The sequence below is a fragment of the Vipera berus genome, assembly GCF_964194415.1.
Source record: "Vipera berus genome assembly, chromosome: Z".
Taxonomy (NCBI): Eukaryota; Metazoa; Chordata; class Lepidosauria; order Squamata; family Viperidae; genus Vipera; species Vipera berus.
The window spans coordinates 55,568,136-55,593,984 of record NC_138205.1 but is presented as its reverse complement, the minus strand read 5'-3'; the positions used below and the strand labels follow the sequence as shown (position 1 = coordinate 55,593,984).

Genomic DNA, 25,849 nt, shown 5'->3' with positions numbered 1-25,849 from the left:
GAACACCTTGGGACTTCTGTCTGGTGGCAGGGAAAATTTACCCAGAATGTTTGTATTGCCTGTTTGTATTAGTAGCTGCACACACACACACACACACACACAGAAACACACACAGAGCATTCAGAAACACATTGAGGCTATCCCCTCCACTTACCTTCAGTAAAGCTCCAGCCTGATTCTTGCCCTGTGTCATATTAAAACCTCGTAGGGACAACTTCCTGCAAATTCCAGGGGGGAGAGAACCAGCTCCCCTCAGGTGATTTGCAATTGATATGCCCTGACTGAGGAAGTAGCAGGAAACAGATCTCCAAACCTAAGCCCTGAATATCTTGCACTGGTGGACTCTGATTGGGAGTCCTAGGGCTCACTATGTGCAATTTAAGAAAATGTAATAGCCTGGCTTGCATACTGGCTAACCTCAATTGGACATTGCAAACCTGGATGCACTGAACTAAGAGCTAGGGCAGGAGGCAACCCTTGAAGATGGGCAGCCAGTGGTTAGGTACTGAGGCAAACCATGGCTGTGAAGAATTTTGGAAGGAATGTGCAAACCTGACTGGAAGCTCAAAGTGACATCCAACATTTGAAAATAATTGGCACAGAATATTGGTAACTATAAATTTCTTTTCCAACTAAAAAATGTTTGCCCTGACTTTTAGAACTTTATGGATTGGAAGCTCCCCTTTTGGGAGCCACTCCAGCAATCTTTTTTCCTGCTGCCTCCATTAGTGTTTTTCTTCTTTTTGCATTAATAGTTTAAAGCTTGTTTACTAAGTATCCCTGATCAGACCAATTTTAGTCTTGTGCCAGTAAAAGTGTGTCACCCACACTATAATGCACAAAGAGGGGATTGTGGGAAGTCAGCTCCCCAGAGAAGGAAATATTAAAAGGGCAGAAAAATATATTTCCTAAAAAGATATTGAAGAACCAGGAAAGCATGCCCAGTTTTCTTAATAGGCTCAGGTCTCCTTCCCCCAAGCAGAAACCAGTTCTGTATAAATGCAGATGTAAATCCAGGAAGGTTGCAGGCCCCCAGCTGGCAGGTTAGGAAGACAAAGATACCTAAACTCTGCATACCTCACCCAAACTGGAGCCCAGCCCCAGGGAAGCTGGACATGACCTTTGGACATAACAGGATTAACCTATCACCATCAGAATACCAAAAAGGCAGACTCAGACTCAGGTCAAAAGTTCATGACACAGGAAATAGCCTCAAAAAGGAACAGGAAGCAATGTCAAACACAAGGCTCCAGAGGGTATAAAAATCTACTCCCTACATGTGGTCAGTCCTTTTTTCTGCCAGACATCTTCCTGTCTGGTTCTCCTCTCCAATAAACTACAACCTTCTTCCCAAAGCAGTGGCCATGTTTATTCCCAGCTTGGATGAACCATAATGAAGACTTTTCTTCCAACACATCATACTTCAGAAAAATTAACATCATAAAATTTTCCTCCTTTTTTCAGAAAGGTGAATCCAAATATTGTTCATTTAACTATTATAAAATATTTTAGGACTATTTAAAAATTATAAACAAGAAGTTAAAAATAGAAGCAAGCAATAGTAAACATTTTGGATAAGAACAGAAGCATAATGCAAAAGTTAAGAATTTTAATATGTGATCTATTTCACTGGACAAGATTTAAGCACATACCGTATTTAATTTCTTCCACTAAAGAAAATAGATTTCATTATGCTTAACTAGATCATGCCTAAAATTTGCAAACAGCATATGAACACATAAAACAATTACTATATAATGCAGATGTGGTAAATATCCAATACTTATTGCATGAATGTTTACTATAGAAATAAGTGACAGATCAGACTTAAATGGGCAATAAAATGCCCATTTATGTTATATGTTTTACTATGTCTGTATATATGTATGTATGCATATATTTATGTCATAGTAAAATTAATATGTTTAATATATGATAATGTACTCTCCTAGTAGCATTTAATATATTTCTATTAAATAATGCTACAAGCGAAATCTAAAAATATGCCAGCAAAGGAAAAAGTATTAATATACATTGTAAATTTACATAAAAATAATTTCATTTGAGATTGTCAATATACACATTTGGGCAAATATGCTGAGATATAAGGTATAGAGCATGTACTTTCCAACTCATGAGTTGTCAATAATTATTTTTTTCATATGAAAAGTTTGGAACTGTGAATTTCTTTTTGCAAGTAAATGGAAGCAACTGTTAATTCCCGAAGCAATTCAGCTCTGAATATAGCACACTACAATATTTTGCACTTATTTACCTGGAGTATACCCCACTGAAGATACCATTGGGACTTGCTTCTGAATTAGAATTTCACTAATATTTTAGGGTTTTTAAAAAAATACATATAATCACTTCCACTTATGGGAAGTGAATGATATTCAAGAAACACTAGATGTTTTCTAGGTTTGCCTACTTGGGCATAAATCAGAACAGAAATTTTGTATAAGCATTACATTTGAAAGTGTAAATAATTCAGCTTAAATATTATTAATAGTTTGAAATGCTAAATCACATAACATTTTTAATTTACTTAAGTAAAATCACTGTTGATTTTTCAGTGTTTGTTTTTAATATGATTTGTATTCAACATTTAAAAAATATTTATTCTTCAAATATTTAGCAATCAAAATATGTTTCTGCTATGGTATGCAGAAATTATGTTTAATTTAACAGAATTATATCCATAAAAAGGACCAGAAAAAAAGAGGCTGCTTATTATTGGGGGCAAGATTTAATCAAAAAGGATAGAAAAATTAATTGCAACAATCATTTTAACCTAATACATAAATGTTGCCTCTTACATAGTACCTGCTTTATCACTTATTAATCAAATATTAAACAAAGCAATATATTTAATATTTCTTATAAATTAGAACATTTCAGTGCTATTCTCTGCAAACATATAAAAATAATTATCAATCGATCTAACCAATTCCTCATTCCAGTGAAATATCTGAGTATCACTCATCACTATAGACATCCCCTGCAAACGGTAGATGGACTTGACTCCCTGTAACATTGGGAAGCCTAGACAGATCAGGGAGGCTCTGGATGCGTGACTTGAGTTCTTTCCGTACCTGGGACACACCTGTTAATTTGCGCTTGTATTCCTATAACACATGAAAAACATTACATAAGTCAATCTGTTGATCAACTATTTCATTTTTGCCACTGGGAAACAAAACAAAATAACAAGAGTCCCATTTAATTCATTGAATATCACTGTAGCCTATACAAGATAGAAATTGACTAGAATAAAACGAGCTACACAATAATACAATAATACAAGCAAAATTGTAGATTTAAATTTATGAACTTGGGGCATACAAATGTAATAAATTTTAGATTAGGGATTAAATATAATGTAGAATAACAGAATAGTACATTTACTAACGTAAACTTGTCAACCATCCTATTGGTAAATGCAACAAAAGAAACTCCTGGGACATTATTTTACTAAGATTATAACTTTATGATAATTCCACATAGGAACAGTAGTAGCAAAACCAGTTCTAAAGTTTTTGCATGAAAATCTGCATAGGAAAATCCCCCTTTTCACCTGGATCTCCCCATTGTTCATTGTTCACCAATCATTTTGTTTTGGGAATAATCTCAGTGTCTCAAATTTTCCCAGCGTTTGACCTTGGGGTTTGGGGACTGTCCCAGGATCATCAGCTCAGCTGCATTCCTCAATTCCCTCCCAAGCTTCCCTTATATTCCAATATTTTCCCTCCCCCTCCCTGTTTCTGTAGTCTGGTTGCGAGCAGGAGTGGCTAGCGAGTCAGCCATGACATGCTGACCCTTCAGAAGAAAGATAATCCTACAAGAAACAAACATATACAATGTTAAATTACATTTTTTTCTCTTTTCCCCTGTATCCTATCAAGGCCAGTTTGGATACTTAACATGGAACCTGTGGATAAGTCTAGGTGCCTGAACATCCCCTACTGTCACACATTCTGGATCTGCGGGAAGGAATCCCTTCCATAACATGAAATAATGCAACTTCCCTTTATAATACTGGGAGTCAATGATCTCCTTGATCTCAAAATGTTTCTCTGCTGGGTGAGGGGAGGAGGCTTAATAGCTGGTCTTAGTGGTGAACAATGAAAGGGTTTCAATAAACTGCAGTCCACTGTTACCGGATTCACAATCCAGATAATAGGGAAAGGGCCTATGTACTTGGATCCCAAATTTTTGCAGGGCTGCCTCAAATTTAGGAACTTTGGGGATAGATATACTTTGTCTCCTACTCTGAACTCACTCTGGGGCACTCTCTTCTTATCTGCTTGTCTGTTTTGCACTTCCCTTGCTTTTTCTAACGCCTTACACTCTATTACCCAGGTGGCTTTCAAAATGTCTACCCACTCAGCCAATGAGGCTGATGAAGGGGTCTCTTGAGTGTGATATGGCATAGCCATGAATTCTACTCCAGTGGCCACCTGAAAGGTCGTAAATTCAGTGCTACTATTATTATATTATATGCCACTTCAGTGAAAGGTAAAGCAGTTCAGTCCAATTGGTCTGTTGTTAGTTCACCTAACATCGAAGATACTGTTCTAGGACTGAATTTGTACATTCTCGGGCTCCATTTGTTTGAGGATGATGGGAGGAGTGTATTAGGTTCAGGAATCCACATCAAAAATTTGACATGAATTGCACTCCTCGATCTGAAATGGTGTGCTTTGAGACACCATGCAGCCGGTATAAGTGCTGCAAGAATAGTTTAGTTAGGAATTGGGCCAAAGGAATCCTAGGCATGTCATAAAATGGGCTTGCTTGGAGAACAAATCCATGATAGTCCAAATTATAGTATTCCCAGCACTCTTTGGCAGCTCCACAATAAAGTCCATAGATATTTCCTTCCAGGGAGCTGTGGGGCTGGCCATAGTTTCCAGCAGACCTGGAGGCTTGCCAGGCAGCCACTTCATCGAAGCACAGATGGGACAGCTGGCCATGTAGGCTTCTATGTCCTTCTTCATTCTTGGCCACCAAAACTGCCTATTTATGAGATGAAGAGTCTTTACAAATCCAAAAATGCCCTGCTGCCCTAGCATCGTGGCTGCTCTGTAAAACTGGCCAGCTGGAACATATCCATGGCAGCCCATCTCTTAATGACACATTGTCTTTATGTTGTTGGTACCACTCATTTCCTGCCAGAGCATTGTTTAATGGTTATATTAGATCTTCAGCCAACGGCAGTGGTGATGTTCTCTGCTGTCTCATAAGGGCTGGTGCCACAAACTGGACAGAATGATGGAGTTAACAACTTCCTCTCAGGTGCTATTGTATTGTGGCAGTGAGGAGAGGGAATCTGCAAAGAACTCCCCACCCCCCAATAGGGTAGGGTGAAGTTGAAGTGGGTGAAGTATTGGGCCTACCAAACCTGTTTAGGAGACAGTTTTCGGGGAGTTTTCAATGCTTCTAGGTCAGGGGTCAGCAACCCGAAACAGCAAAAGAGCCACTCGGAACTGGTTCCGTCATACACACAAAAAAGTGGGAGCCGCAAAATGTGCGCGTGCATGTGGGCACGCATGTGCATGCGCAAAACAAGCAAAAAATACACCACCCCCTACGCCTGCACCGCATTCTGAGCTGCACGCACCCCTGGGGGGGGAGAGACGGACTCGCAGGCGACGGGCACTGGGTTGCGGCGGCGCCTTCAGCCCGGGCACCGCCGGAGCCACCCGAGCGCCCTCCCCCTCTCCCGGGACCTCCAAACCTCTGCATTTGATGAATGCAGCAGCTCTTCAAATGTGGAGGCGGAGGTTTGGGGAGCTGCGCAGCTCTCTAAACCGCCGCCGCCCCGTTTGCAGAGTTACGCATTCTTCCGCATTTGAAAGAAACACGAATGAACGCAGCAGCTGTGCAAAGAGGACGGTAGCAGTTTGGAGAGTGCGTGCGCACCTCTCCAAACCGCCGCCGTCCCGTTCGGAGACCTGCCGCGCTCGTCAAACATGGACGAACGCGGCAGCTGTGCAAACGGGACGGCGGCGGTTTGGAGAGGTGCGTGTGCACCTCTCCAAACCACCGCCGTCCCGTTCGGAGACCTGACGCGCTCGTCAAACATGGACGAACGCGGAAGCTGCGCAAACAGTACGGCGGCAGATTGGAGAGGTGCGCGTGCACTCTCCAAACCGCCGCCGTCCCGTTTGTAGACCTGCCACGTTCGTTCATGTTTGACGAGCACGGCAGACCTCCGAACGGGACGGCGGCGGTTTGGAGAGGTGCGCACGCACTCTCCAAACCGCCGCCAGTCATTGGGAGACCTGCCGCGCTCGCCAAACATGGACGAATGCGGCAGCTGTGCAAACGGGCCGCAGCAGCTTCCCCAACGAGCGGCGCCACTGCCCGTTCGGGCGGAGGTGCGCACGCACCTCTCCAAATGTTTGGAGAGGTGCGCGCGCACCACTGCCCATTCAAAGAGGTGCGCACGCACCGGGTGACTGGGAGCTGCAGGAGACGGCTCAAAGAGCCGCATGCGGCTCCGGAGCCACGGGTTGCCGACCCGTGTTTTAGGTTCTTGTGGTCTGTCCACACTTCAAAAGGAATCTTTCTGCCCTAAAAGAATTGTCTCCAGGTTAGGAGAGCCCAGCAGACTGCATAGGCTTCTTTTTCCCAAATAGCTCATCGCCTCTCAGTGTCTGACAGCTTGCAGGAAGTATACATGCACAGTTGCAGCTCTGTCTTGGCATTCCTTTGGAGCAGTATTGCTCCTACAGCCATGTCATTAGCATCCGCTTGTATTACAAAAGCCTCATCCAGTTCAGTGAAAAGGTGTTATAGCTTCTTGAACGCAGCTTGGCACTTGAGTGACCGTTCAAGGGCTGGTTGGGCTTGGGTTTATCTTTTCCCTTTGTTTTCAACAAGTTGATGATTGGTAGGGCTATCTGGGCAAATGTGGGGATGAATGGATGGTAGAAGTTTGCAAACCTGAGAAAAATCTGCAATTGCCTCCTTGTTCAAGGGGGTTCCCACTTTAATATCACCTAAACTTTACCAGGGTCCACCTCTATATCCTCTTTCAAAATTCAATTCCTGAGGTAGTCTAGGCTGGTCTTGTGAAAGTCACACTTGGACAGCTTTGCATAAAGTAGAGTCTTCCATAGTTTCTTGAGCACCGTTCTTATCAGTTTCACATGCTTTTCCCTGGTCTTGGTATAGATTAATCTATTGTCCAGGTATACCAAGACCCCTTTGTACAGGTGCTTATGTAAGAAATTTATCAATTTCATTAATACCGCAGGTGCTCCTTGAACACTAATGACATAATGCAGAACTGGTAACAGCCCAGGGGCCAATTAAACATTGTCTTCCATATGTCCCCTTCCCTAATCTTCACTTGGTAATATGCCTCCCTCAAGTCCAACTTGATGAAAAGTCTCCCTTGGCAAAGTGCCCTAACATGTCCTTCATTAATGGGAGGGCATGAACATTGGTGGCATCGACCCACGTGAAGTACTCGGGCCCATAGCCTTTCCATGCCACAAGGTACTGAAACCAGCCCCGCAACCGACAGGAATCCCAAATACTGTCCACTTCATACTACACAGCTCCATGAGGGGTTGCTGGACCTGGTGGTGGTGGAGCCGGCCGATGTGGATCGTCTGCCGCTACAGGAACCAGCAATGACCTGTGGAAAACCGGGTGAATCCACATGGTCCAGGCAATGACAAGCGAAATGCCACAGGATTGATCACCACTTCAACTGGAAATGGCTCCAAGTAACGGTGATCAAGTTTTTTTGACAGCTGTGTTGTGGGCAGGTGCTACGTGGAAAGCCAAACCCGATCGCCCATGGATAATGGAGGGACATCTCGATGATGATGATCGGTGAATCATTTGTAATCCTCCTTGGCTTTCTCCAGCTGGTGTCAAACTACTTGATGCACTGCCTTCAGCTCCTGGAGAAACTGGTCCATGGCTGGAACTGGGGAGTCAGATGGAGCCAACAGAAAGAGCCATGGATGAAATCCGTAACTGGCAAAGACCGGCGACACACGGGTGGATGCATGCTGGGCGTTGTTATAGGCAAACTCTGCCATAGCCAGGAGCTCCATCCAATTGTCCTGTTGGGAGTTGCTGAAACAGCGGAGGTAATGTTCCAAGATGGCATTCACCCTCTCTGTGCCCCCGTTGGTTTTGGGGTGATGGGTGGAGGACACACATGCCTGTACCTGCAGTTCTGTGAGTAGGATCTCCCAGAAGTGTGCATTGCACCCCCTGATCTGACATGACTCCATCCGGTAACCCATGCAGCTGAAATACTTGGGCAATAAACAACTGGGCCATCATCCGTGCTGTAGGGAGACCCACACATGGAATAAAATGAGCCATTTTGGTGAGCATATCCACCTCCACTAAGACGATTGTGGCACCCTTGGATGGGGGCAACCCAGCAATGAAGTCTAATAAGACTGCCCCCCCAGGGTCTTTCTGGCATGGGTAGTGGCTTCAAGAGACCAGGAGGTGCAGCAGTAGCATACTTGGCCTGTCGACAAATGCTACACGATGCCACATAACTAGACACCTCGTGCCAGAGTTGCGGCCACCAAAACATTCTGGATACAAGGTGTAGTGTTTTGAAGACCCCGAAGTGACCCACTGCTGGACTATCATGGCATTGTTTCAGAATGATGCAATGGAGGGGTCCCCCAGTAACACAGATGCAGTCTCGGAAATGGAACAGGTCATCCATGTACATCTAAGGGGTCTTATCACCCTCATCGCCAGTCAACTCACAATGTTGAGCTGCCACAAATGGATCCTGTCACTGCGCCTCACAAATTCTGCTCCATAGGTCCACGGGTTCCTCTGTGGCTGCCAACCGTTCCAAGGAAATAACCGTTCTTGTCCTTTGTTTGAGTGAATTCGGGCTTCTGGGACAGGGTGTCCACATGCTGGTTCCACCCACTAGGAAAATAGGTCACCCAAAAGTCGAACCTCACAAAAAACAATGACCATTGCACCTGTCGCTGATTCAGCATACTGGCAGTCCATAGCTGCTTTAGGTTCCGATGGTCTGTTTGCAAATCCCAACAATCAATGCATGTCCTTGACCCTCCGCAGAGGCTGTCATTCCTGCAATGACTTTACTTTCTCCGGATCCATCTCCACACTCTCAGGCAAGATGCGATGGCCCAGAAAATAGATCGTGGTTTGTGCAAACTGGCACTTCTCATGCTTGGCAAAGAGATGGTTATCCCGCAATCAATGCAACACGAGCCAAACATGATTCCAATGTGCTTGTGGGGAGGACGAGTAGATCAGGATGTTGTTGAGGTAGATGACCACAAACTTATCCAGCAGGTCCCTGAGCATGTCATGCATAAAGTGCATGAATACTCCCAGTGCATTGGTCAAGCCAAAGGGCATAACCATGTACTTAAAATGTCCATACCGCGTCCAGAAGGCTGTCTTCCACTCATCTCCCGCTTGTACTTGGACTAAGTTGTAAGCTCCCTGTAAGTCCAACTTCGTAAATATTTTGGCCTGGCGAAGTCTCTCAATGGGTTCGGGGATGAGCGGGAGTGGGTACCAATTACGGATTGTTATGGCATTCAATTTCTGGTAATTACAGCAAAATCTAAGTTTTATTTATTTATTATTTTATTTTATTTATTTTAATTTTATTTATATCCCGCCTTTCTCCGAAGACCCAGGGCGGCTTACAAGCTTAGCAGTTCCCCTGACTTCTTCTTCATGAAGAGCACTGGTGCAGCCAATGGGGAGGTGGAAGGTCGTATAAACCCCTTCCTGAGGTTTTTGTCAATGAAGTCCCTCAAGGCTGCCAACTTCGGTTCCGACAGGGACTAAATCTGGCCAACAGGCAACTTGGCATCAGGCACTAAATCAACTGGGCAGTCATTAGACTGATGCGGGGGCAACTGATCTGCCTCTTTTTCCCCAAACATATCAGCATAATCCCCCAACTCTGCCGGTAGGTTCAAATCCCCATTTGTCTCCTACACAGGAGACAACCAAATAATCTGTGGATCATGAACCCGTAACCAGCACCACTGGAAAGTGGGAAACGATAGCCACATAGAACACGGCTTCTTCCACATACGACCCAATACGCATGTGAAGGAGCCAGAACGAAGACCGGTGGTGACAACTGCTGCTGGAGAATGGACCACCACATGGCAAAAGCCAAGTCCATGAAATTGGCAGTAGCCCGAGTCCACTAGGGCCTGGACCTCCACCACTCCTTGACCAGGCATGAACACATTAGCTGGTAACACAAGGCGCTTTACCAGAGTATGTTGGGGTGGAGGTGATTGACTCATTTCCAAGCGAGCCCAACCTACGGAGCCCTCTAGGCCAACCCTGCCCATTTCTCGCCGTGGCTTTGGGTGCCTTCACAGGACACTTGGCCACCATATGACCTGGACTGCCACAATACAAGCAAAGGCCTTCACAATGGTGCCTATCTTTTTCAGCTGGGGTCAGTTGAGGTTGTGCAGCCCCCAACTGCATTGGCTTGTCTGGAGGCGGTACCAACGGTGCCACTGTTTTGATGGGTGTGGGCAAAGCCTCCGTCCATCATTGTGCGTGTTGCTGCTGGAGTCTTGCATCGATATGGAAACAGAGGTGCATGAGCTCCTGCAAGGAGGGAGGGCATTCAGTGCATGCCAGCTCATCCAGGAGATCAGATGAAAGTTCTTCCTGGAACTGGTACATGAGCACCACCTCATTCCACTGCAATTCCTGACAAACCACCTGAAATGTAGTGATGTAGTCTGCCAGTGAGCCATGCCCCTGCCGCAACTCTCTCACCCACCAGTTTGCAGTCTGGGCCCTAACAGGGTCCTCAAACATGGCCTTTAGCTGCCGGCAAAACTTTACATAATTGTCCAGCAGCTGATTGGGCTAGGACAGCAGGGGAGTTGCCCAACGTGCTGCTGTTCAAGTCAAAAGGTTTATCACAAATCCCACCTTATCCCAGTCAGTGGGGAAGTCCTCAGGTCGAAGGCTCATATACAACTGGCACTGCCCAAAGAACAATGGAAAGTGGGGCTGTGAGCCATCAAGTTTCTCTGGCACTGTAACAGGGCTTTTGCGGTGTGGCCAAGCTGCTTGCATCTGTGTCATCTGTGCAGTCAGGAGGGCTATCTGCTGTTGCAACTGATCATTTTCTGCACGGAGCTGATCCATGGTTGCCCAACTTGGTCTGAAGGAGCAATTGGGAGTGGGCCGGGAACAAAATGTGATGACCCAGGGCCACGAACGGAGACAAGCAGTCAGCTAGCAAAGAAACAATTCTTTAATCACTGCCCAAGTTCTCCAAAAGCTCCCACAGAAGCTGGCAAGAGTTCAAGCAATGCACATACAGGCAAGACAAAAACAAAACGTAAATAAATAGTCCTTTTAACTCTCAGCTTGCTTGCAGTCTGTAAGGAAAGACTCAGAAAAGTCTTCTGTGGCTGTGAAGCAGGAAACTGACCAGTCCGGATTTCAAAGTGACCAGATTAAACAAGAGCACAATTCACATCTCCAGATAACACGTTTGTTCCCGGCGAATGCCCCACCCCACAGTGTCTCCTTATATCCTAATCCCCAGGTGTGCCTTGTGAAGTGGGCCGTCGTTCTCTCCTCCTCTCTGCTCTCCTTGCTCTAGGATCAGGTTTGGGGGGGGGGTTGCTCCTCGCCTGCACTGTGCCTTTCCTGTTGCAAACCTGAAGGGCCTTGGCCTGCCTCAGCCTGCTCTTCCCTACAGACACCCCCTCCTGGGCCTCAACAAAGCACTCCATGTTGTCCTGTTCTGGGAGTCAGGCTCGGATGGAGGCATAACAGTAATGTTGCCAAATGTAAAACATCTAAATGTTTGAGAAAAAATATTGTGTATTATGTAAACTATTGTACATATTTCAGCTACAATATTTGACTATATAGAATCAGACTTGTCTGATAATAACAATTTTAGATAGAAGGAATCACTGCAATGAGCATGTTTGATAATGACTGGGAATAGTAATTCCTGGCAAACATCAATATTGAGGGACAAGTACAACATAACATGTTCCAGTGTTTCAATTGTTCCTCCATCACATATGCACAATCCCCGCTCAAAAGGGATGTTCCAATATTTCTCCTTAATAACTGCTGTTGGATAGGCATTGAATCTAGCCAAAGTCAAAGCCCTTTTAAATTTAGGTGTTATTATGCTATTAGTTGGCTAAAGTAAACATGCAGAGTGGCTCAGAAGATGTTTCTGGTAAGAGTGACAAATCTGATTGAGGTTCTAAGTCAATGGGAAATTGCTTAAGATTGGCTAAAGAGATAGGAAACTGTCAGTCATAATTAAAGGGGCCAAGCTGACTGGAAAAAAAGAAGCTTTAGCCAGTATGAAAATGTGAATCCAAATGGAAGTTTCTGTTTTGAATAAGTCGGTTATGTCGTCAGAATTCCAATCCTAATATACCCTACTTCCCCATTGCTGAAAGGCAGCAGAAGAGGGGGGGGAGAATCTAGAAAGGGTGTGTGTATTATAGTCTTCTGTTAAATACTCTGCTCCAGGTCACCTAGAGATTTAAATTTATTACCAATTTATCTCACAAAACAGAGCAGCTTCCAGGTTCTACAAGTATAAATTGCTATACTTTGCAGTTTTGTTCGGAAAGACTTAGCTTCTGAATCAGTCTAAATTCATAGAAGCCTCCTTGGGTCACCTCTATTACTTGAACAATTCCAAGGATCTATTTTAGAAGGATAAAATTTATTATTAAAAACAAACAAACAAATAAAAAATTGTTTATCAAATTCCACATTTGTCTATTTTCAAAGCAGGAGTGTCAGTTCATTAAAATAAATCTAAAAGACACAACATGCTTAAAGAATTTCAAGATTTTGAATTTTTTTTCAAGATGCCTGAATGCAGGCAAAAGGATGATAGATCTACCTGTGAATGGTAGAGTTGACCATGGATGGGAATGTGGGATCACACAGCATGGGAAGATCTTAAATATTTCATCCTTCCCACCTGGCTATTGGTACAATTGCAAGTGAAAAATCTGATTTCTGTTGAGTGAATAGAGCTGAATGAGTGGCACACTAATGCCTTTAAAACAAGTAGATGCCAAAGAGGAAGAAGAGGAGCCTATTAACATAAAATAGGGAAAGAATGTGGTTCTGTACAGAAATCTCTTAATATGAAGAGATACAAAAATGAATGGCTACTTGAATCCTGAAAGACCAGATGCTAGTACTGAAAGCTGCTGTTTCAGTGAGACCAGCTACATCTTTATAAAGTCTTATAGCTTATAAAAAAGGTATATTTTATGAAAAATAGATCACCAGGAGATCTCCCAAATGAGGCAGATGGCTCCATCATTATGACTGTGTATTTGATAGAATTGTCAAAAAAGAACACAAACAATGATCTACTGTAGTAGAATACTTACAGTAGAAAGCCTTTTATTTGCACCTTTGCCTTAATGATCATGCTTCTAGAACATGGGTGTTAAACTTGATCATGTCACGTGATGTATCGTGACATTTTTTGCCTTTGTGTAACTGGGGTGGGTGTGGCCTGTGCGTGACACATCCGGCCCGAGGACCACCAGTTTGACACCTCTGCTCTAGAAAGAATTAATCACTGAGATCCTCACCGGATTAATGGATGGCTGAGTTCAAGCATCTTTGAGGTCAAGAGCCTCTTTGGCTAAGGAGAGAAGTGAGTGAGAATTTATTTTAAGTTTTAAAAAAATTAACGAATTAAATTGTTTGCAATTTATTTTCTCTCCTTCTGTTTCTAAAAATCTAGGAGAAGAGAGCCACTGAATGAATCAGTTCAAAAGAACCAACACATAGTATTTGAGGATATGCCTCTCCACCTTTTTTCCAGTGACAAAATGAAGAACCTCCTAGTTTTTGAAGCAATAGTATGTTTTCTTCTAAGGTCAAGACAAAAATCTGCAATTTGGGTGATTTTCCCCCAAAAAACCTGCAATAATTATTTTGAGCCTGGAATATTTTTCAAATATCTAAATTGTAATTTTATCACAAATAAATTTAAACTATCTGCAGCTAGCTTAAATGCCAAAAGCTTAGATTTGAAGATCAACCTAGGATATATTGCAGATATCTGAAACAACGTACATCCAAATGCTTAAGAGAAGAGTAGGATGAAATATCAGGGTAGTAAATTAAACAGACAAGATTAGCATCAGGATGAGGTCTTAAAAAGTCTTTGCACTATTTTCATCTTTCTGAAGATAAACATATGAAAATACAATGAAGACAAAGTCAGTAGGGATGGTGACAGCTATACAATATATATTGACTGGCTGAATCCCAAACAAAGATCATGAATATGTGCTCAATATAATGACCTCTCAAAAATATGTTTGCTCCCTTAGGGCCAAGATCTTCCATACTTTGTTCCCAGGATATCACTTCCTTTGCTATTACAGAAAATGAGAGTTGTGAACAGTAAAAATTCACTTCAAGGTGGAGAGAATTTGCACATTAAAAGTTACCGTAAGTATATATGTCCACATAAAAGTTACTTGATTGAAAAGGTTTGTTGTTTTAGGAAACTCAATCATTAAAGAAACAGTGAATTAGCCACATGGTACAAAAAAACCCTTCATTTTACGTGTAGACAGATAATTAAAGAGATCAGCAATCTTGGTGAAAATTGCCATTATTGATGTATAGAAATGCAGCTAAAGTTGCTTGGTAGAAGCAATCAAGACAGTAAAAATATACTTCTCTGGAATGCTGCCAATGTGAGAAGGACCAATTAAGAATCATAGTTTATCATGAGAAAGTGGTGTAAGGGGTTAGATTTCTTAGATTAAAAGCATTTTGGACAAAGATAGTACAAAAATGATAAATTCTCTCTTGGGTTAGAATGGATTATATATTATATTTATTATATTAAAATGGTGTCAGAATAATTTTTACATAGATCCTTGAAAAGCCAGAATAGAGTCCACATTGTGGAATAATCTACCACTGAAGCAAGCTATCTCTTTAATACAATTTGCAGAGTCTAGAAAAATATTAATTTTGTTTTTATACTAAAATGTTTCTTTCATATTTCTAATGTTTTTATTCCTTTGTACATGCCAGGAACTGTTAAATAAATAAATAAATAAATAAATAAATAAATAAATAAATAAATAAATAAATAAATAAATAAATAAATAAATAAATAATTCCAAATTAAATAAAAATTAATATAAAAAAGAAGCAGCACCAGAGCATGAAGATGTACATATTTTCAATAATTCAAATAAGAAATAAAAAAGTTACCATCATAATTGAATGTGACAGCCAATCAAAGATGGCAAAGAGCTGAGGAAAAATAGATATAAGGAACTGGCAGGAGTAGGCAACATCCCAGAAAACAAACTCAGGATCCAAAAAGATCTTGACAAACTTGAACAATGGACCCTATCCAACAAAATGAGTTTCAATGTGGAGAAAAGCAAAGTTTTACATTTAGGCAGGAAAAGTCAAAGGTTCAAATACAGATTGGGCGAGACCTGGCTTAAAAACAGTAACTGTGAGAGGGACCTTGGAGTACTAGTGGATGATCACTTGACCATGAGCTAGCAGTGTGCAGCAGCAGCCAAAAAAACTAATACAATCCTGGGTTGTATAAACAGAGGCATAGAATCAAGATCACACGAAGTGTTACTACAGCTTTATAAAACCCCAATAAGACCACACCTGGAATACTACAGCCAATTTTGGTCACCAAAAAAAAAATCCAACAAAAAAAATATAACAAAAAAGATGTTGAGAGTTTGGAAAAAATTCAGAGAAGAGCAACTAAGATGATGAAAGGCATGGAAACTAAAACATACGAAGAATGGCTGCAGGACTTGGGTCTGGCTAGTCTAAAGAAAAGAAGAAATAGGGGAGACGTGATAGCAGTATTCCAGTATTTGAGGGGCTGCCACAAAGAAGAGGAGGTCACGTTATTCATCAAAGCATCAGAGGGCAGGACAAGAAACAATGGTTGGAAACTGATCAAAGAGAGAAGCAACCTGGAATGAAGGAGAAACTTCCTGACAGTGAGGACAATTAACCAGTGGGATAGCTTGCCTTCAGAAATCATGGGCGCTCCATCACTGGGGATTTTTAAGAAGAGGCTAGACACTCACTTGTCTGAGATGGTATAGGTCACAGATCAGCCAACTGTGGCTCTGGAGCCGCATGCGGTTTTTTCAGCCTTCTCCTGTGGCTCCCAGTTTGCAGAGAGAGAGAGACAGACAGACAGAGGCACTTGCGCTTCCCTTCTCTCTCTCTCTCTCTCTTTGTATGTGTGTGTGTGTGTGTGTGTGTGTGTGTGTGTATGTAACTCACACTGTCCTCCGAGAAGCTGACGAGCTTATTGGGTGGGGCTCCTGCTCCACAAGAAGCAGGAAGAGGGCCAGCCCAATAAGAATGTGTATCAGCTTGTCCAAGAACAGCATGAAGCCAGCTTGCCAGGTGAGCAGAAGATTGGAGAGAGGGAGAGAGAGGGGGGGAGAGAGAGAAGGAGAGAAGGGAAGAGCAAGTCTCTCTCTCTCTCACTCACACACACACACAACACACAAACACACTGAGTGGGGGAAGAGGACTGGCAGACCAAGAGCAGAAAGGGAGGGAGGGAGAGAGAGAAAATATAAATATATGTGGTTGTCCTTACTGGACTTTTAGTAAAGAACATTTAATGAAATATTTTGATGTTTTTTAATTAAGAGGTGAAGTATGGGGGATAATTATGCTGTATTTAAAGATGGTAGATAAGCTAGTAAGCTATTAAAATTGTTTTTACCTGTTGTGATAAAGGAGAAAGGTTTTTTCCCCCTTTCTCCTGTCCTTTTCTTCTCCCCCCCCCCCCGCAATTTTTTATTTTCTATTTTTCTGTTTGCAGCTTTTATAGTTTGCACTGGCTTTTTATTTCATAAATACGAGGACTCAGACATTTGAGTATTTTATTTGAAAGTAACCTTCGACCCAGCATCTTGGTTTTTTTGGAGTTCAAAATGCTTTTGTTGCATGCAAAAATAAAATTTTGTTTTCTTGGTAGCAGTTCATTGATTTCATAAATGCAGCACACTAGTTTTTTTATACATAGCATAAAGGTAAAAAACAATATATGCAGTATTATCTTCATTTTAGATGTCAAAAGGGTTTTGCGGCTTCCAGTGTTTTCTTTTTGGTGGGAAACGGGTCCAAGTGGGTCTTTGAGTGTTTTAGGTTGCCTACCCCTGGTATAAATTCTCCTGCTTGATAGGGGGCTGGACTAGAAGACCTCCAAAGTCCCTTCCAGCTCTATTCTATTCTAAGACATCTTGAAAGGGATATGGTTTGTATGCTAATGCTAGAAACTTCTTAGACTAAAAAGGAGAAATAAAAATAATGGGTCTTATTTGCAAAAAAGGTGCCAGTTGCATATATTCACACCTTGATATAAACTCGACTAGGGCTACCCAACCCCTGGAATTGGAATTGGGCTACCTGAGTGGTTGGTCAGAATGCAGAGCTCAGCTTGCACAAGCAGAGAGCTGCGTGCACACATGTGCACCAGCCTGCCACTTGTACAGGCCAGTTCCCCTCTTCCTCTCCAGCTGGGCTGCCAAGGTGCGAAGGTTGAGGACTGCTGAACTAGATGAATAGAGAAGGACTTATGAGAACTAACATCACACTATGTATCAAAGAAACCCATGGTTTGATTACAGATAACTGCTCTTGTCCTTTCCCAGGTCCCAACTCTGCTGTCTTTTAGGAAGGCTATAAAGACCTGGTTCTTCAGCAGGCCTTGAGCCAGGGGGTTTTGTGAATATACTACTATGCTATGAATGTTTACATTTTTTTATATATTCAGTGGACAGCTGTTTCTTGTTTGTTTCTTCTAGTCCTGTATGTCACCTTGATTCATTTGATGATTAGACATCTTTATAAGTAAATTAAGGCAATCAAATTCTATGATTATGAATTCAAATAATGTTCAGTGGATACAAATACAATTAAACACACTGTTTAGGGCAATCACATTCTTCTCTGACATAAAGAAATTAGTATGTATTTTAAATTCATATTTAAATTGTATTTTAAAAATTTAGAAACAGCAGAAATTCATATGGAATTAAGCGAATGGAACATTAGTTTGATCTAGTGATTGCCACAAGAATAGAAACAGGAAAACTTTGAGTTCTAGTCCTGCCTTAGGCATGAAAGTCAGCTGGTCACTTTGGGCTAATCACTCTCTGTCAGCCCAACTCACTTCAGAGAGGTGATTGAGTTTCAGTGGTGAACATGATAAACTTGACAAACTTCTATTAACTCAGAAGTCTTTATCCAAACAAAGGAAGTTGAATTGGAAGTCTCTATCCAAACACAATAAGGAAGATGAAAATGAAGGGCAAGGGCAATGAAAGCATATCCTGTAGTGTATGCTGCTAGCATACACAGGAAATGCCAGCGCAGCAGGGGGCTGGATAGCTCCAGGCGATAACCGCTGAGGCGGGAAAAGCCGGACGGAGCAAGTTTGACAGCCCCCGGCATGGTCAGCTCTGGCGGGAAGCCAGGGTTTAAACCCATTGGCCACATGCACTGGCGGGAAGCCCAGGTTCAATTCTATTGGCCATCATTCACCTGGGCAGGTATAAGAAACACCAGGTAAACCCCTTTGTCCCTGATTCATTCCTGATCTGAATAAAAGAAATACTACCCAGCTCAAGTGTCCGTCTCTCTGTGCGACCACGCGACTTTGCAGTGGCGACGAAGGTGGGATCCTGCATCGGACAACGCTAGCCGTGGACGGAATCCAATCGGCAGCCCCGGATCCAGACGCAGGACAACTGAGACGACGAGATGACACAACTGGGTCAGTATCCCCTTTTCAATAGCGGCCGCCCCGAGGAGTGGGAAGCCTTCGTGGGGCAGATAGAATGCTACCTGCGGGCGAACGGGGTGAAGGAGGACCGGCAGAGAGCGGCGGTACTGCTCTGCAGCTGCGGCACAGAAACCTACCAGCTGGCGGTCGGTCTCTGCGCTCCCGATGACATCCACTCCGTCGGCTACAACGAATTGCTGGCGAAGCTGTCTGAACATTTCAAGCCCGAGACGTCTGAGATCGCCTGGCGGTATCGCTTCGAAAAACGGGATCAGCGACCAGGTGAGTCTGCCAAACAGTATATGGCAGCTCTGAGGCTGGCAGCTCGCCTCTGCAATTTCGAAAATCTAGAAATTAGGCTGCGGGATCGGCTCGTTTGTGGGGTGAGGGACAGGAAGCTGCGCCAGAAACTTTTTGCCAAGCAGAAGCTGACCCTGAGGGATGTTCAAGACGAACTCCTAGCCTGGGATGCAGCCGAGGAGCCCGAAACGAGGGAAGGCGGATCCATCCACCAGGTGAGAAGAGGCACTGACACAGACGGGGCAGAGCTGGAGGTGGATGCCATCAACCGACCTCAGCGATCATTCAACCCGGACCGAGACAACAGAAAGGAACCGAGACCAACCACGGCAGGAGAGAGAGACCAGGAGTGCAGATGCGGAGCGAGCGGACCCCGGTCTACCCAGCCTCACGGTCACAGCGCGAATCGCCCTCGGTCTACCCAGCATTGCGGCTGCAACCCCCGGTCTACCCTGAACAGCGGCTACGGACAGCCCCGGTCTACCCAGTGCTCCGGCTGCGGCGCGAGCGGCTCCCAGTCTACCCGCTGTGCAAGCTGCGGAGGACAGCATCCCCGGTCTACCTGCCATTTCAAGTCAGCGAAGTGTCAGTCGTGCGGAAAAATGGGGCACATCGCGGCGGTCTGCAGAGGCAAGCAGCGGGACAGCCTACACGAGGTGGAAGCCGAGTTCCAGTATGCCACAGGTACTGGGAAGCGGTCACTGGGCCCGACTGTGAGTCACACGTCGGGACGGCCAGGCGGTTTCAAAACAGGGGCTCCTGCGGCGCTAGCCCGAAAGATAAAACTGAGGGTGAGGCTGCAAGGGGTCTCCTGCTTGATGGAGCTGGACTCAGGGTCAGCCGTATCCATCATCTCCGCCAGAACGTTTTTAGACATTTGCAAGCGGAGCGGCCAATGGGTTCCCTTGAGGACATCCAGACTGACCCTCTCTGACTTTCAAAATTCACCGATCAAAATCTGGGGGGAGGCGTTGGTGTGAGTGCAGTACAAGGGATTCAAGGGTAAACTAAGTGTGCTGGTCGTCGAGGGCCAGCGGACTAGCCTTGTGGGGTTAGGGTGGTTTAACGCCTTGGGCATCAAAATCACAGGGATTAATCAGATACGGAGCCATTTATCCCTAGAAGCAGTCTGCAAGGAATTCGCGGATGTGTTCGATGGGCAGTTGGGAAAGTACACGGGTCCCCCAATCTCATTTATTTATTTATTTATTTATTTATTTATTTATTTATTTTATTTGTTTGTTTTTATATACCGCCCTTCTCTCGAGGGACTCGGGGCGGTGTACAGAGCAAGGTAGGTATACAGTTAAACAATAGTAAAAAACAAATGAAACCCCAAGAGCTATCAGGCCAGGCCGGACTGCTGGAACAGGTAGGTTTTTAAGTCGCGCCGGAAGGTGCGAAGGTCGGGGGCCATCCGGATTTCGGTAGGCAAGCAGTTCCAGAGGGTTGGCGCACCCACTGAGAATGCTCTCCCCCTGGGGGCCACCAGCCGGCATTCTCTGACCGGTGGCACCCTGAGGAGGGCTTCTCTGTGGGAGCGCACAGGACGGAGGGGTGTTGACGCTGGCAGTAGGTGCTCCCGTAGGTAATCCGGACCCATGCCATGTAGGGCTTTGTATGTCATCACTAGCACCTTGAATTTCACTCGGAAGGCAACTGGAAGCCAGTGCAGCTCACGGAGGAGAGGTGTGATATGGGAGTATCGGGAAGCCCCCAAAAGTGTTCGTGCAGCTGCACTCTGCACCAGCTGAAGCTTCCGAGTGGCTCTCAAGGGCAGCCCCATGTAGAGAGCGTTGCAGTAGTCAAGGCGAGAGGTCACAAGTGCATGGGTGACTGTACGTAAGGCATCCAGGTCGAGATAGGGTCGTAGTTGGCGCACCAGTCGAACCCGAGTGAAGGCCCCCCTGGTCACAGCTCCTATGTGATCTTCCAAGGATAGCTGTGAGTCTAGGAGGACACCCAGGTTGCGGGCCCTTTCAACAGGGGGTAATAACTCACCCCTGATGTTAAGGGATGGAATGCTCTGAGTATCCTGGCATGCCGGTATGTACAGCCATTCAGTCTTGTCCGGGTTGAGTTGAAGCCTGTTCCTCCCCATCCATTCCCGAACCGCTTCCAGGCAACGGGACATCACGTCGAGGGCATCACTGATGCTGTTTGGAGTCGAGATGAAAAGCTGGGTGTCATCAGCATACTGATGGTACCCTACTCCAAAACCACGAATGATCTCACCTAGCGGTTTCATGTAGATATTGAACAGGAGAGGCGAGAGGACCGACCCCTGAGGGACTCCACAAACGAGAGGCCTCGGAGTCGACCTCTGTCCCCCTGCCAACACCGACTGCGAGCGTCCCAGGAGAAAGGAGGAGAACCACCGCAGAACCGTGCCTCCCACTCCCAATCCCCTGAGGCGCCGCAGCAAGATACCATGGTCGATGGTATCGAAAGCCGCCGAAAGGTCTAATAAGACTAGGACAGAGGAATGGCCCCTGTCCCGGGCCCTCCAGAGATCATTCATCAGAGCGACCAATGCTGTCTCCATGCTGTAGCCCGGCCTGAAGCCCGATTGGCACGGGTCTAGATAATCCGCTTCATCCAGGACCTGAGGAAGTTGATGCGCCACCACACTCTCAACAACCTTCGCAAGGAAGCGAAGGTTGGAGACCGGACGAAAGTTATTCAATGAAGCTGGGTCCAAGGTGGGCTTCTTGAGGAGAGGTCTCACCACCGCCTCCTTCAAGGAGGTGGGGAAGTGACCCTCACTCAGAGAAGCAGAGATGACCGCCTGGAACCAGCCTCGTGTCCCCTCCCGAGCTGCATAAGCCAGCCAGGAAGGGCACGGGTCCAATAAGCATGTGGAGGAGCTCAACCTCCTCATAATCCTGTCCACTTCCTTTGGAGTCACAGGATCAAACTCCTCCCAGATGACGTCAACAAGACTGCCCATGTCCTGTTCCTCAGACTCTGCCCAGTTGGAGTCCAGGCCGGTTCGAATCCGAGCGATTTTATCCAACAAATATTGACCAAATTCCTCGGCTCGACCCTGTAAGGGCTCCTCCCTCACCTCTTGGTTCAGAAGGGAGCGAGTCACTCTAAACAGGGCAGCCGGGCGATTATCTGCGGACGCGATGAGGGCGGAAAAGTAATTGGTTCTCGCCGCCCTTATCACTGCGAGATAAGACCTGGTGTGGATTCTTAGTCGCAACCGGTCGGATTCGGATCGACTGGCTCTCCAACGGCTCTCTAGGCCCCGTCTCCAACGCTTCATCTCCCGGAGCTCCGCGGTGAACCATGGGGCTCGCTGGGATCTGCGCCGGGTCAAGGGCCGCAAGGGTACAACTCGGTCAAGTGCCTCTGTGGCTGCCCTTTCCCAGGCTTCCACTAAGGCATCAGCCGAGCTGTGAGCAGGGAGTGCAGGTGGGATCCCAAACGCTGCCTGGAACCTATCAGGGTCCATTAGGCGCCTGGGGCGGTACCATCTGGTTGGCTCCGCGCACCCACGGCGGGGGGTGGTAAAGCGGAAGTCTAGCCGTAGGAGGTGATGATCGGTCCATGACAGGGGCATAACGGTTGGGGAGCCCCCACCAATATCATCACGCCACCGTCCAGATAAGAAAACCAAGTCGGGGGTGTGGCCTCCCTCATGAGTCGGTCCTGAAATTATTTGCGACAGGTCCATGGCCGTCATGGAAGCCATGAACTCCCGAGCTAGTTTAGACTAGATCCCCAGGTGCAACCCATAAGGATGAAGGCGAGGCGTGTTCCATTTGCGTTAAAGCAAAAGATAGAGCGGGAATTGGATAAGCTGGTAGACCAGGGGGTGTTAACATCAGTTGATGGAGCGGATTGGGAAACTCCCATCGTAACGCCAATTAAAGCAAATGGGGAGATTCGTATCTGCGCTGATTATAAAGGGACTATAAACCGAGCTTTAAGTGCCCATTCCTATCCGGTCCCTGCAGTCAGCAGCATCTTAGCGTCCCTACAAGGCGGGTCGGTGTTCGCTAAATTGGACCTCGCCCAAGCTTATCAGCAACTGCCGGTAGACCCAGGGGCTGCCAGAGCACAAACGATCATCACTCACAAGGGAGCGTTCCGGGTAGACCGGTTGCAGTTTGGGGTTAGCGTAGCACCGGGGATTTTTCAGGAGGTGATGGAAAGGACGCTTAAGGGAATACCAGGGGTTTGCCCTTATTTTGATGACGTCCTAATCGCAGCCAGCTCCCCGGACGTGCTGGCAAGCTGTTTAAGGGCGGTCCTTGAGAGGTTCAGGGGGGCAGGTCTCAAACTCAAAAGGGAGAAGTGCAAGATTGGGGTCCCAGAGACAGAATTCCTGGGGTTCAGGATAGATGCTCAAGGCATCCACCCATCTGCATCAAAAGTGAAGGCAATTAAGGAAGCCCCTGCTCCCAAAAACAAGCCTGAATTGCAGGCGTTCTTGGGGCTCCTCAATTTCTACCACACATTCCTGCCTCACAAAGCCTCAATTGCGGAACCCCTACATAGGCTGCTTGACAAGCAAGCGCCTTGGGAATGGACTGACAAACATGCAAAAGCATTTCAAACACTAAAAAACATGTTAGCAAGCGATGCCACTGTCACCCATTTCAGGGAGGATCAGCCAATCTGTCTTGCGTGCGATGCATCCCCTTATGGGATTGGGGCAGTGCTCAGCCATCTCAAGGAGGATGGAACTCAGGCTCCCATCGCTTACTACTCCAGAACCCTGTCAGCTGCAGAGCGGAACTACGCCCAGATAGACAAGGAGGCACTGGCAGTGGTTGCTGGAGTAAAGAAATTTCACGATTACTTGTATGGCAGAGATTTCATAATCTTCACAGACCATAAACCTTTATTAGGACTATTCACAACAGAGAAACAAACACCACAGATCTTGTCACCTAGAATGCTAAGATGGTCAATATTTCTCTCTGCATATTCTTGTAAATTGATACACAGACCAGGGAAGGAGATGGGGCATGCTGATGGTCTCAGTAGACTGCCCCTAATGGACAGGGAGCCGGACCCAGCACTGGCTGCCCAAATCCTGGCAATCCAGGAACTGCCAGAATGCCTCCTCAACACGAAGGACATTGCCACAGAGACACCAAAAGACAAGGTTCTGAGCAGGGTTCATTCGTGGGTGAGTAGTGGGTGGCAAGACAAATCACCAGGGCAAGAGTTCACTGCTTACTTTTCAAGAAGGTTTGAACTGTCCACACACAAAGGGTGCCTTCTGTGGGGAAACAGAGTCATAATCCCCACAAGGCTCAGGGAAAGAGTTCTCCAATCACTATATGAAGGACACCCAGGGATAGTAAGAATGAAGGCTCTAGCAAGGAGTTACCTGTGGTGGCCAGGGTTGGACAAGGAGATAGAAGCACAGGTAGCGGGGTGTTACACATGCCAGAGGACATGACCAGAACAACCACATGCACCAGTCCATAAGTGGGAGGAAACACACTCACCCTGGTCCAGGGTGCACATAGACTACGCTGCCCCGTTCCAAGGTCACACATTTCTGGTAGTTGTGGATAGTCATTCAAAATGGCTTGAGGTGGTACCTGTAAGCAGCATGACATCAGCAGGGACCATCCAAGCATTGAGGGGGATATTTGCTACACATGGGTTGCCTGATGTAATCGTGTCAGATAATGGAACGCAATTTACTTCCTCGGATTTCCAGGTGTTCCTGAGGACCTTGGGGATTAGACACGTCACCTCGGCCCCCTTCCACCCTGCCAGTAATGGATTGGCAGAACAATTCGTGAGAACAACAAAAGATGCACTCAAGCGCATAGTACAGGGAGATTGGAAGCAAAGACTAGCCACATTCCTCCTTCACCAACACGCAACACCTTGCACTGCCACAGGCAAAAGCCCAGCGGAACTCAGATGGGGGAGACGCCTCATTACAACTTTAGACAGGCTCCATCCAGACAGAGTAGCCGCAGACACAGGGAACCCCAACATCAAGACACATTTTACCTCAGGGGACCTCATTTGGGCCAGGAACTACAGTACGGGTCATCCATGGGTGCCAGGGGAAATTATAGAGCAAACAGGGCCCCTTTCCTACAGAGTAAGGGTGGAGGGGGGACTCCTGTGGAAAAGGCATCTGGATCAACTGAGGAAAAGGACTCCTGAAAGGGTGGCAGAGGACACACTGGGGGTTGAGGAGGAAGATCCAACACAAGAGCCATTACAAACACATTCACCAAGGTGGTTGGGGGGGAGCAATGGCAACCCCTGTACAGGCAGGAGTCTGATAGAGAAACCAGGCAGTCACCAGGAATCAGCAAATCACACACACAGACACACAGCAACCTTCCTCAACAGAAGCTTCAGGAAGGAATGAATAGCCATGCCACCATACCTCCGGAAGAACATGTACCAAGAAGGTCAAGGTCAAGTAGGCCACACAAAGCGCCAAGCTACCTTACTGACTATGTACGTTCATAAGGGGGCAACAGAACAACAAGTGTATCCATTGTAACCATGTTTTGTAAATATGTGTATATAGTTGGAGATGGTATGACAGAGGAAAATCCTCACTATGGGGGAAGGGGTGTAGTGTATGCTGCTAGCATACACAGGAAATGCCAGCGCAGCAGGGGGCTGGATAGCTCCAGGCGATAACCGCTGAGGCAGGAAAAGCCGGACGGAGCAAGTTTGACAGCCCCCGGCATG

At 45.7% G+C, this 25,849-nt stretch overlaps 1 protein-coding gene across 1 annotated transcript in view; it reads right to left on the bottom strand.

Moving 5' to 3' along the window:
- Window positions 1–2,820: 2,820 nt before the first annotated feature.
- RPRD1A (regulation of nuclear pre-mRNA domain containing 1A) overlaps window positions 2,821–25,849 on the bottom strand; it is a 131,325-nt gene continuing 108,296 nt past the window's right edge. The window contains exon 7 of the mRNA XM_081344822.1: window positions 2,821–3,128. Coding sequence (XP_081200948.1) covers window positions 2,979–3,128 — 150 coding nt within the window. The 3' untranslated portion in view covers window positions 2,821–2,978. The remainder of the gene's footprint in view (window positions 3,129–25,849) is intronic.